This window comes from Papilio polytes, unplaced genomic scaffold (genome assembly GCF_000836215.1).
Source record: "Papilio polytes unplaced genomic scaffold, Ppol_1.0 DF822289.1, whole genome shotgun sequence".
NCBI lineage: Eukaryota > Metazoa > Arthropoda > Insecta > Lepidoptera > Papilionidae > Papilio > Papilio polytes.
Genome location: NW_013526915.1, coordinates 2,234,778 through 2,247,919, shown reverse-complemented (window position 1 = coordinate 2,247,919; position 13,142 = coordinate 2,234,778). Strand labels below are relative to the sequence as shown.

General features: G+C 32.1%; 3 protein-coding genes across 3 annotated transcripts in view; 1 reads left to right on the top strand and 2 right to left on the bottom strand.

Moving 5' to 3' along the window:
- Positions 1–3,267, bottom strand: part of LOC106106237 — a 4,352-nt gene extending 1,085 nt beyond the window's left edge. Inside the window, 3 exon segments of the mRNA XM_013286787.1 lie at positions 1–126; positions 1,012–1,254; positions 3,177–3,267. The exon segment at positions 1–126 is cut by the window's left edge and continues 3 nt beyond it. Coding sequence (XP_013142241.1) covers positions 1–126; positions 1,012–1,254; positions 3,177–3,183 — 376 coding nt within the window. The 5' untranslated portion in view covers positions 3,184–3,267.
- Positions 3,268–4,908: 1,641 nt separating this feature from the next.
- Positions 4,909–6,645, bottom strand: LOC106106186. The gene is made up of 4 exons (XM_013286732.1): positions 6,390–6,645; positions 6,099–6,295; positions 5,729–6,023; positions 4,909–5,537 (listed from the first exon to the last, which is right to left on the bottom strand). Exons 1-4 carry the CDS (start codon positions 6,643–6,645, stop codon positions 4,909–4,911), a joined length of 1,377 nt encoding a protein of 458 aa, XP_013142186.1.
- Positions 6,646–7,909: 1,264 nt separating this feature from the next.
- On the top strand, positions 7,910–8,991 carry LOC106106239 (28S ribosomal protein S24, mitochondrial). Its single transcript, XM_013286789.1, has 4 exons — positions 7,910–7,977; positions 8,048–8,240; positions 8,509–8,609; positions 8,752–8,991. Exons 1-4 carry the CDS (start codon positions 7,948–7,950, stop codon positions 8,938–8,940), a joined length of 513 nt encoding a protein of 170 aa, XP_013142243.1. The 5' UTR covers positions 7,910–7,947; the 3' UTR covers positions 8,941–8,991.
- Positions 8,992–13,142: the final 4,151 nt, after the last annotated feature.

Genomic DNA, 13,142 nt, shown 5'->3' with positions numbered 1-13,142 from the left:
AAATGTCGCCTTCGTGTGGCGCGCGGCCTGCGTAGATCTCATCCCCATCGGCGTCCGTGCCAACCCTCAGCGCGCCGGGCGGGATGCTGCGCTGGCTGAGGCATGCGGGGACCCAACGGTATGTACCTGGAATAAATGAGCAGACAAAGTGTTAATACATACGAGAGCAATAAGTAACAAATTGATAAGCTTGGTATTTAATAGTGGACTGAAAAGGCTAACATTTTTGTAGTATCAGAAATAAATATAAATGATAGATAAGCTGTATGTAGTGTAGAATGTAGAATGGTTTGAAAAAGTTTAAAAAAAGAATTTTGTTTTTTTTATTAAAAGTTAATCGTCTCGATTAATTAAAATAACAAATGTTTTGATTTCCAACGACACAGAAAGCGACGGCCAACACTCTGTATGGTATCACCGAATTAAAAATATATAATTTTTAAAGTAGTATTTCAAAAAGATTGGTTACGGCAAGGAGGTAGATAGGTGAAGGAAGGGAACCATAGAGAGGATTGGCCCAACATTGGCAGACAACACGGAATCCCTAGATAACACCTTTGTACAACCCTAGCAGGGTTCACTTTGTAATTATGTATAACCCTAGTATTGTCTTGATACGTTTTCTAATGATAATAAAATAGATAATATAAAAAAAAATATGTAAAATACAAGCAATGAATGATCTATTGTAAATTTCGTATACGTGGAATAAATGATTCATATTTTTTACTTGAAACATTATTGTATTCGATAAATTGATAAAGCTTGCTCATAACGGATTAGATTGCTAAAATTTCAACATTCGGATTTATCGATAAGATAATGTACAAATAAAGAAAAATAAACTGAATCATTACCCTACAATAACTTAATTTTTATGTATTGTACTAAAGGTGTTATCCCAACACTACCCAAACCGTAGCCTTGATAATAAACGTTACATGTAACATCCGTCAACAATTGTAACGTCACGTTACTGTAACACGGATGTAACGTGCATCTAAAACTTACTCCAAGGCAATTCAACAGTCTCTCCCGGTAATTCTGGCACTATTTCTTCTGGCTCAGCGTTTTCTACCACATCGACGGGACCGGGAGGAGGAGGGTAAGGGTAAAAGTATGCAGGGTGGTACGGGTAGTAGATGACGCCCGGTGGAGGGTACATTGGGGGAGGATGGCCTGGGGCGCCTGGTGGGTAGCCTGGCGGGTAACCGTGCGGGGGAGGGGGTCCGCCGTAACCATAATAGGGACGTCCTGGATAAAACATTTATCACAATTTTAATTTTCATAATTAGAAGAATAATTCCTTGGGTGGTACTGACTGATAGGACTCCGGAATAGTTAAAAAAAGTATTTAGAAATCTATTACGAACTCTTATCAAACAAACTCATTATCAGACAAACAAATGAATCATATTGGTTCTGGCTGGGGACGAATTGTAAAGAATTCCTTCTTAAGTAGTATAAGTTTAAAGGTCCGTACGTTGATAACATTTTAGTCTATACTATTATAATAAAGCGTAAACACACACTTCTTTGTTGCCTAAAATGTCAGCAATTATAGGATATTTTTGAATAAATCTTTTGTAATAAAAAGCCCTACACTTACGTCATGCTTTAGGCTATATATTTTCACGCGATTAAACTTAGGGAGTAAATAATTTGGATAAAAACCCTAATGTGGGAAAGAAACCATAAGTTGCTGCTAACATCAAGAAAAGCAAAATTGCCATAGTAAGGTAATTGGTATTTTGACATTTGCAATTGTTTATTTGACACATGTAAACAATAAAATAACATTTTCATTAGTTTATACGGATGAAGTCGCAGGGGAACAGCTAGTATCTAATATTTATTAAATCTATTAGTTTATTTTTAATTACCCATAGACAATAACATTTAACGGTTATCATAAATGTACTCTTACAATAATAGATTTATAATGTCTCTAAGCATTTTATCAATAAGATACTATTCAAGTATTGTATTAACAAATGCGATGTATTTATGAAAACGAACATCAATCAATTATAATTTCAGAGAGTTTTATTTAAACTATCCTAAGGGACTCTTCAGATAATTCGCGTAGCAGTAAGTCCTGTTTAGTTTGTTGTTTCAGGGATAATAAAACAAATTCAATTATTTAAACACTTAAGGTATGTCCCACCACTGGCTGATAGAGGCTCAGATAGCTTAAAAATGACGTCACCTTAAGGGAGCAAAATCCGATATTTTCATCACATATTTACACGTTGGATTGTTATCAGACACTTTGGTGGGACAGGCCCTTAGAGTAGTTTCCAAGTTTCTGCTCACAACGTATACAAATGTATATATAGTATATGTCCTGAAAGATAAAGATATACCATATATATTATCAATATTTGAACTAATGAGTAATGTCAGCTTATTGTCTGTAATCCTTGGACAACTTCGCACCTATTCAGTTTTATTTGCTTTAAAACTCTTTGTCTATTGAGGACAATTGCCTTTACTTTCATAATCACGAGTATGTTTTAAATGTGACGTAGTTGACGCGAAATATGTCCTATGTCTAAACTTCCTGAATTATAAATATTTTTCAATTAATCGGATAGATAAATTCACTATCTACTTTTTTTATCTGTAATCCGAAATTAACTTTTCGAAGACTTCTTCGAAATACAAAAGCCGATAAAAAGTTTTTATCGTAAAAATAATTTAAATTTGGAACGTAGACAATCACAATGTTTGTGTATGTGCCAGTTGTTTTTCGTAAATTATATAGTTTTTGACGGTACCTACAAACACATAGGTTTAATAAGACTGGAATATCTATATTACTTTAAACTTTATTTTTCGTGTTAGATTTGTTTTAAAGAATGATATAAATAACACTAACACAATTAACATTAATTTATTAAGTTGAACCACATATAAGAACAACCTATTTGAAAATTAAAAAAAAGTCACAAGAGAATTTCCCGGCAATTTCATTTATATCGCATTTTGAGGTTATTTATTTTTTAATGTAATATTAATCACAAGAAATTACTCTTATTATTTAGTAATTCGATTAAAATTTAATAAATGATTATATGCGTGGGTTAAAAGGGAAAATAGGTCTTATTATTGCACAATTTCTAGAATATTATCAAGTTTGTTATCAGTTTATCAAAATATCAAACAATACTCACCGGCCATCTTGTCGTTACGTCGTGAAGTTCACTGATGTACTGAGCTAGTAATGTACGATGTTGCGTTTTTATTCTACACAACTGATTCGATACATTTAATATAGATTAGTTAGGGAATTTTGATAAATCGAAAACTTGTACACGATAAATAAATGACACACCTATTGTGTTTATTCTCTAGAATTTTTACAGCAAACATTTGGTTAATTTGCTATATTAATATTACTATTTTCTATTAATTTAAAAATAGCTAATTAAATCTACAATGGGTATAGTTAAAATTAGAATAATCCGAAAAACATTTTAGTCACATGACTATATTTGGTGTGATTTCAGTTTTATCAAAGGTTAAGTTATCGGTTTTTCTCAATTTTTCTGCTTTAAAATAATACGAATGAAGTTAAAACATTCCGACATATTTCTATAATATCTTCATAATTAGTAAAGATATTCGCAATGAAAATTATTGCCACTGACGCATAATGCATAATAACATATTCATTTACATCGCAGACAAAGAAATGTGTACACAGTTGTATCTAAAAGTAAAATTACCAAAAACTTTTCTTGTTATATTTTTTTAATTAAATTTTTATTTGCTATCAAGTGCAATAATTAACATGGTAATAGTAAAGAACATTAAAAAGCAGTAAACAATTTTGATAATGAAAATTAATCACTGAACGCTATTTTTGACTGTTTTTAATGAGTTTTATATTTGTATTTACTCTTTACAAAGTAAAGTTTTCCATCTTACCAAAATTAATACTTGACCTCAAAAAGGCTTAGGACCTGTCCCACCAAATTGTAAATTGTCTGCTAACAATCGAACGTGTAAAATATGTGAGAGAAACATCGGATTTTGTTCCCTTATCTGACAGTGACGTCATTTTTAAGCTGAGCCTTTATCAGCCAGTGCTGGGACAGGCCCTTAATGAGGCATTTCTTGATGAGTCAAAAGTTAGATACTCATAATTACATCCTTTATGTGCGGGTCTGATGTCCTAATTATAATTTTCTTGTTTTTGTCTTCTTGTCTTTTGTTCTTGTCTGTTTACTGTCTTTTACAATTGATTGCACAAGCTAAGGGCAATTTAAATCTATCTTTCTTTCTATCAGTAGCGACCTCTAGTTTAGAATTACGTCAGAATAAAAAGACCAATTCAATCAAGACCTTTATTCACTTTGAACAATATTTCTTAGCATTAATAACTATTTGGGATACTTTGGAGAACTCTCCGAATGCTGGTCTGGTGGTCTTCTTTTTATTCACATCGAATGCCGCGTAGACGTGAACTAAATCTTTTAACATATCCTTCATTAACTTCTGGTAGAACTGCACACTTGGTCGGCCTAATTTCTCAGCTAGGAGGAGCATGGACGTCGCCTGGAAAAACATAAAGTTTATTGCTAGTAAATTATACATCTATGTGGCTTATAGGTATGTTTTAACTAAGAAGGTAGTAAAATGTTATCGTGATGGTGTTAACATAATTGTACCTTCGTTCTCCAAAACCTCAGCATTTCCCCTAACGTTGTACCTTCGTGTTTCTTTCCGACCTCCTTTATACCCATACGAAGATAGTAGAAATGGTGACGGCGACAAACTTCCCCTATATAAAAATACTTAATTAGACTTGCAATTAGAAATACACATTTGAAATAACGATGAATTTTGAATAAATTCAGATAGTGGGTATTTAACAAAGCCATTCTTACGTCAAGCTCTTACTCACTCCATCCATTTTCTACAAGTTATGAGATGTTGGTGGAAATTGGTCATCAATTCCTTACCACTACACGTATCTTCATCATCTCCATCAGAGCAATCTTTTTTACCATCACAAACCGCTTCAACTGTTATTGTCTGGTTGCTGTTACCTTTGCAGTAATATATACTCAATTTCTTTTCAATTTCACAAGCCCTAGCGCATTCTGGTGAACAGTACGTCTTTATACATTTGCTGTTCTTACAAATACAACCGTTAGAAGAAATAATTTTATTATTCCCTGTGTTCGAGTGTTTAAGAATTTTCACAATAACTTCGTTTACAGATTTCAAAAATTTATACATCTCATCGACATGGTTGGCGTTGTAAGTGTTTTTGATATAATTGCCATAAACGAGACTTAGTAAATCGAAACATTTGCTTCGTAGCATTCTAAGTTCGTCGATCTTGAGGTTTGGCTCCATAAGCAAATGTTGTAGCTTGTAAATGGTGTTGTACAATCGTAAAAGATCATTCCTCACTTGTGCATTTTCTTTGGAAGCCATTTTCATTTCTAGTAATTTAATGATTTGTTGAAATCCGATATTCGCTTCGAATTTGCCTCTTCCTTTACCTAGATGATACAACACAGCTGAAGAATGAGTTAGTTATTACATTTTGCGAGTAAAAGGAAAATTCCTTGAGTTCCTTTTACGATACAGATGCGTCAACCCTGCATAGCCAGTAGTTTTAACGAACTCTCCAGATAATTTTCGTTATGTACAATAAGGTTATTAGTTTATTCTTGTTCGGCTAAAAAAATTAATAACAAAATTCACATACCTGTACTACAAGAATCTTCATCGGACTCATCATAACAATCCAGTTTACCATCACATATTGTATCCAGATGCACGCTCGTTGACCCATTGACACCCGGACAACTCCACCGGCTCAAATCATACTTGAGTATACAAGCCTCGTGACAAGACTTGACACAAGTACGAGAAACACAACGATCTTTTTCACAAATGCATGTTTTTGGATACAAAGCACTTTCCCTTAAAACATCTTCTAAATCCTCGTCTAGTATACGATTGAATCTACGAGAATTATCAACCAGTGCAGTTGATTTTTCCTGTCGCGAACAAACTCCTTTGCTCAAATTTAACATCACTTTGTTTAAAGCTTCTGAAACTCTTTTTACGATTACCTCGCTGCTTTGAGTAATATTACTCTCTATAAAGCTATCTTTATAGTCTTTAACTACATCAATTTGCCCCTTTATCCAGTCACGAATTATCTTTTGTTGGACAATAGAATCGTTGGATTTTCCCAAAACACAATTAAGCTCGTAAGATCGATTCATTTCAAATAAAGAGTTTAGCGCGTAATCTAACTTTTTAGTTGCTGAAATTAAAATTAGAATAATTTTATAAGTAATAATAAAATATCCCTCCTACTTAAGTTTTCTAAAATTAACAACGACCAAAATAATTCAAACCTTGTTCTCGACAATGATTTTCATCCGCTCTATCCGAGCAGTCAACGATACCGTCACAGATATTATCTACTTCGAAAGTTTTCTCTTTATCGGGACAAGTAATTTTATTTAAATAATTTACTTCGGAACAAATCATAGCAATAGTAACAACGCAATCTGTATCTATTTCCTCAAAATTTGCTTTATTTTTGTTATGTTCTAATGGATATTTGCTAGCATTTTGTTTTACTATTTCTTCGTACTCGGCATTACTCATTGTTCTTCTCGAATTATGAAAAATATGCCTTTTTAAAATTTCATTTATGCTATTTGTAATTATTTCGTTATAATCAATATTGTCAGCAGTTCTTAAAGCTATTTTCTTTACCCGAGCGACTTCTAACATTCTTTTCCTAACGTTTTCTAAAAATGCACGTTTTTCATCAATTGTATGCAATTGATTTAAGTAGTGTTTGGCAAAAGAATCGATTTTATCGGTTACTTTCTGAGCCAAGTGATCTTTAACAATACGTTCTTCACTTTCATTCGAGTCTTCGGCTGTTTCTCTAAAGCTTCTATCATTCTTATTATTCAATGCAGGCAACGCCTTCGTTTTTATCCCTTCCATAATTATATCCACATATTTCCTTCCATCGTCTCCGAATGATTGAGTCGCTGCTAATTGCAGTTTTTGCTCTAGTTGTGATAATATTTTTGGTTTCTCTTCATTTGGTGCTTTTGATATTATGTTCAATATTTTACCAATTTTATTCATGATATCTGTGATGGCAACTTTTTTGCCTTCATCCTTCGTAATTTCATTTGCTAAATAAGAATTTTATTATTAAGTCTCATATTCTAATAACAGTTTAAAAATTCATGAAATACTTACCTCCTCCATAACGTAACACTGCGAATATAATAATTCCCCTACTAAAGGAATAACGCATTTTAATTTAAGGCGTCTGCATACATTTACTAAACCAACTTTAACAAGAATCTATTAATGGTTTTGGAACTTTATCGATAAGTGTTTAATTACAATAACACTTAATTTTCAATTTTCCGTAATTCATTTAATAGCGACATTCACAATTAAAAAAATCTATGACTGTCGTTTTTTATTCTTGTGTTTGCATTTGCGTTAGTGATGAGTAATTGCACTATACTGATGGAATCTTAATCAGAAAGAAAGTGCCAAAGGTACCCACAATCTCCAAAGTAAAATAAATAAATAATTTACCTCTTAGGAAAACTTACGACCCCTTTTCTGATCTTGTAATGATAACAGTAAGTTATGGTGTAGAAGTAGATAATAACATATAAGTTGTTGTATAAAATTAACTGATAAGAACTTAGACAAAAACAAAATAAGATTTATTATTGCTTAACTACGACTATAATAAATTATTCTCCCGATGGTTAAAATGTTTTTTGACGAGGAACGTAAAGTGCAATTTGACATTTAAAACTGTCAGGTGTTATTACCGACATTGACGTTACAATAACCTAGAATTTCTTATTACAGGATTTTTGTTTTTAAAGTTATCACTAATAAAAATAAAAAAGAAACTAAAAAATGAATATTTCTATGTTAAAAATTATCCAGGTAAGTAATGTCCAATATAAATTGATAACATATTCTATCCATTATAATAATTGTTAAAATAAATTTACAGCCTAAACTAGCTGATCAGGTAGTCAATCTGGCTCCAATATTAGCATCACAATTGCATACATCTGCACCTTTGTGTCGTGTTGTCTCCGGAAAGTACAGAATTACAAAGAAGAGAGACCGACCTCTAACATATGAAATGGCAAATCCGCCTCATTTTATCGCTCACCGCAAATCTTGGAACTCATGGAATACATGTATGTAAAAGCTATTTTATTATGAGAATATAGAAGTATGATACTTTCACGTATTTTGCTTGTAGCAAGCATTATGGACAAAACGACAATAGAGCCTGTAAAAGTTACGAATTTCTATAAGCGAAAGTCATTGTGCTCATATCAAAATATGATTAAAATGTTTGTATTTTCAAGTTTAAAAAAAACTTAAAAAGCTACTTGAAAGTCAATAGTTGTATTAATAAAAATTGATAAAACCATACTTATTATTTTTGTTGGAATTCCACAGCAAGTTTAAAAGATGGCTTACGCAGATCAGAAACTGTGGTCGAGGATGAATTTATAAGAAGATTTATGACAGGCACTTGGCATGGGCTTGTATGCAGTGAAGTGAGTTCATGTGTTTTCTTAGTTTACTAAGAACAGTAACAGAAATGGAATCATAGTTTTTTGTTATGAAGTTTATAGAAATTTTAAGAAAAAACTGTGTTTTTGATCTTTGTACCAAAGTTTACATTATGGTAATTTTCAGGTGATTATAAAAAGACAGTTCAACCACATAAGAGTTGCAGCTATCATAAGAAGAGCAGTATCGCCAACCAAAATGTATTTCCTACTCGGCTACACGGAGGAACTCCTGTCTAATTGGATCCAATGCCCTGTTACTTTAGAATTGCAAACTGTGGATAGCTTCCAGGATGTTGTATTCAAATATATTTAAATGTAGAGTTAAGTAAGCTTTCTTTGTTGTAAATAGAATAGGTAAATATCATTTGTTTTTTTTTTACCCAAACTAGAATAATCCCTAATTAAGACCTCAGCACCTTACCTGATACTGAATAAAAGATTCACACATTCACTAGAAATAATTAAAAACATGTATTGGTCCATTTAATATAAATATCCATTTTTATGAAAAAACTGTTTCTTTATATTTCATAGAAAGTGTGCATTGTCTTTAACCTCTGGAAAATGGTCACAATGATAACTTCCAATTCTGTAAAGGTAATGAATGAAAACACAAGCAATAAAATTCATATTCTCTTATAATTTGAATCATTCAAATATACATAATGTGTCAACAAACAGAACAGCGAGACGCGAGACGCGGCCTCACACACACGCACTCACTCATGCGCACTTGCACGCGGCCACTGCGCATTACGCACTACGCACTACGCACTGCCCACTACGCACTGCGCACTGCGTACTGCGCACTACGCACGAACGCGCAGTTGCCGCTGGGCACGACCGGGCGCGGACGAACTTCTGCACATACCATTTGTACTTTAACAATTCATTAACACTACTGTACCTTCTTTATTACCTACTAAGTAATTAAAAATAATATTCAATTTCAAAGGGGTTATTTACATTATTCATTTTATACATTTGCTATACAATTGTAAAGTCGATTTTAAATAAACAATGGATTTTTAATTACATTTTGTCTATAATTCGATTACTAATTTAAAAGTTAACATGATCTATACAATTTTATTTTAAAATCTAAGTTTATTGAAACATTTGCCGTCAAATAATTAAATACATTTTAAGCAAAGAACACTTCAAAGATACAAAGTAAGAATAAAGAAGGCACAGTTTACATTCTGAGAGTCTACAAACAACGAATATAAACGATCGTGTATTCAGATGTTACCGTCTCTCTGCCAGATATACTAGTATTGTCTATCACAGTGACATTAAGCATTTGTCCTTACATACTAGTGAGTCGAGTGGCGATCTTATCTAAATCACACCGAAAACGCATGTAAATTCTCTGTCGAGGTGCTTCAGAAAATATTTCTCCATAATATGATATTAATCTTTTCTTTAAAGTCTCAAACAGTCTTTTTATTGAGCTAATTCGATAGCAGCCCGTGGAATGTCCGAAACACGTTACAACTAGCGTTATAAAGACATTTTTAACAATATTTCATCGAAAACGAAATATGTATTTTATTTTTTTATAAAAAAAATCATACATGATAGTTCAGTAATTATACAAATACATAGAATAGAAGAATCAAATTAAAAATACAGAATTCGTTTGAATAAGTATCGACATTTGAGTTGGCACATCGGTCTCAAGAGTACTCTTATTGCCTATGTGCCAAATCAAATACTTCGTACTATTTAATAACCTCAAAGATTGTGTCGATTACATTATGAGCTTTTTTTCTATTTGGGTGTTATGTAAACGCTAGTATGTAAGCCATAGACTCCCCAGCTAAGGATGTGCGCAGAAGTGCTGGTAATCGCCCGTTGCTAAGCGTCAATTCGATACATATATTTACAAAATCAATGTACAGATAAAATCGTTGCAAAATTGAAACTCCTTTGGTAAACTAAAATTTGCAAAAAATCAAATATTTTGTTTTCATAACTTTAAGGTTTAATCTAAACATGTTTAAAAAGGAAAAGAACATTCTAGACTTCTACAAGACCACAATTTCATCTAGATTATCTATAAAAGACTTTTCTTGTCAAGAATATTTAATAAGGTCCTTATTAAGATAGTGTAAAAAATACTTTCATTATTAAAAAACATATAATTTTAACATCTGTAAGGCAAATCAAAAATAGCTAATAAACATTATTTATTGCAGAGATTCCAATAAGAAAGGAGTTTCAATGACGACAAACTGTTAAAATGTGTGTGTGTGGATAAATTAAAAATACAAATGAGTTTCCACTACACAAACTTGTACAAAGACATGTCTCTTATGTCAAAAGAGACATGTTTCTGCACATGTTTCGGCAGTGAAAACCCACATTAAGATACAACAAAATGTGCGACACAATGAGCCTACTCCACTAGTTATAAAGTAAAAATGTCGATCAAAATTGAATTAAAAATAAAGAGATCATATGCTATACAAACAGGACATTTATCTTGTAAAGCTCTCGGGTTTATTCGTGTTAAGGAGCTTTTCCACTAAACGAACGATAAATAAAAAAATCGAAGAAACTTTAATTAAAATTATATCCAATTTTATTGCTATTTTAACCAAATAACGATATAGTTAAAAAACGACAATTTTATTTTAATTTTAGATCTGTTTAGTGGTAACGCACCTTTTATGTAATGTCAAATTAGTCAAAAGTAAACATTAAAAATGTGGTCTAATAAGCCAAATCACAAACTATGGAGCACTCATACACACACGTTTATAACTTCTATATATCTATTTTGTTCACCGCTATAACTATATTATGCTTTGTACACTGATATTTAACGGTTTTCGAAATACAAAAATATCACGCTTTAGGCCTGCTACAGACGTTCAGTTCCGACATTTTAATTAATTTTAGTTCCTTTCCCTTTCCACCCTTTTCTTACGAGGAAAGGATGGGAAGGAAAAGTGGATTTGAAGTGGAGGAGACGCATAGGAAGGGAAAATATCCTCTTTATGTGCGTCTCCTCCGTCAATGAAGGGTAGGCAACGAATCTGCAATTGCGGATGTTTATGGGCAGCGGTCGCTTTCCATTTCGGTGGATTCAGGGGGCCGCTTGCTCGTTTGCCACTTTATATTATATAAAAAAAATTAAACAACCGAAATATTGTGTAGGCAAAATTTGAACTGTCAGTTGAACTGTATAGTTAAATTTCGCCATTTGATGCACAGTTTTAATTGATCAATTCTATATTTCAGTACTGAACGTATGTAGTCGGTTTTAACGTGTCAAGATAAATGTCAAAACTACGCTATCAAATGGATTTATGATCATTGACATTCACGATTGAAAATTCTTCTAAAGCGTTTAACATTTACATATATTATTGCAGAATTCGTTTAATATTAACCTTAATTTGTGCTCTAATAAGGTACTCTATGAATTTCGATCCGATATTGCACAGACTTAAACTATGATAATTTTACAAAAAAAAAATCAAAACCACCCATGATATGATGATGATATTAAAACTATCTGTACTTAGAAAAAAAAATGATAAAGCATCAGTAGTAAAATTTGATTCTTATAAAACTCCATTTGAATTCAGTTAATCCTAAAAGAAAAAATTTAATATACCCTTTACATGATTTGGCTTAATTTTTATACCAGATAGATCACAAGATAGACAACCCTATCACAATCGCATAATATTAAAAAAAAAACAGCACCTATCAGTTGAAATTCGTTAGACAAGAGTGAAAATACTGAAAATGTTAAAAATTTTAATTGTAACATTTTTCTCTAGATTCAGAACAAAAAAATCATGACTAATTTTATATGGGACAATTAACGCATAACAACGAGGACTTTCGACACTAAACTCGACTTTCAATCAAGAACGGAGAAAAAAATCAATAAAATGTACAATACAATGAATCCAACATCCAAATCAAGTCAATAGAAACATAAAACATTTGTACTGAAAAAAATAATTTCAACCAGAAAAATTGATACTACCATGATTTCAATAATTTAGTATAATATTAAAAAGTGCGTAAAAATCCATCGAAAATCTTCAGAGAGACACTGACCGATCTCTGTGATGACTAGGCTTATAATTCGTCACATCTCAGAAAGTAACCAGATCTTGTACGGAATATTGCAACATTACAGTCTTAAAAATAAGACAACCTATTCGATACTACATCTTCCTAACTAATCAGCCATGTGGAAACTCTGAACCGGTACTAAATTTCAGTTCACATAGAATTGTAGTTGAGTTGTGGCTCAACGACTAAATTGTCAGCTCACGGCTCCTTGAAACTGAACGATCACTACACATGGTGACGTAATTCTCAGTTCAAACCCTATTCATAACTATTGAAATACAAATTGAGCTGAACTGCGAAACAGTTCACCGATATTTATGCAAACATTGATATAAACGGTGTCTAACTAAATTTATCAATAAGAAAGGGAAGACTAAAAGAAATATTGCAATTCTCCGAACACGATCGTTCAAC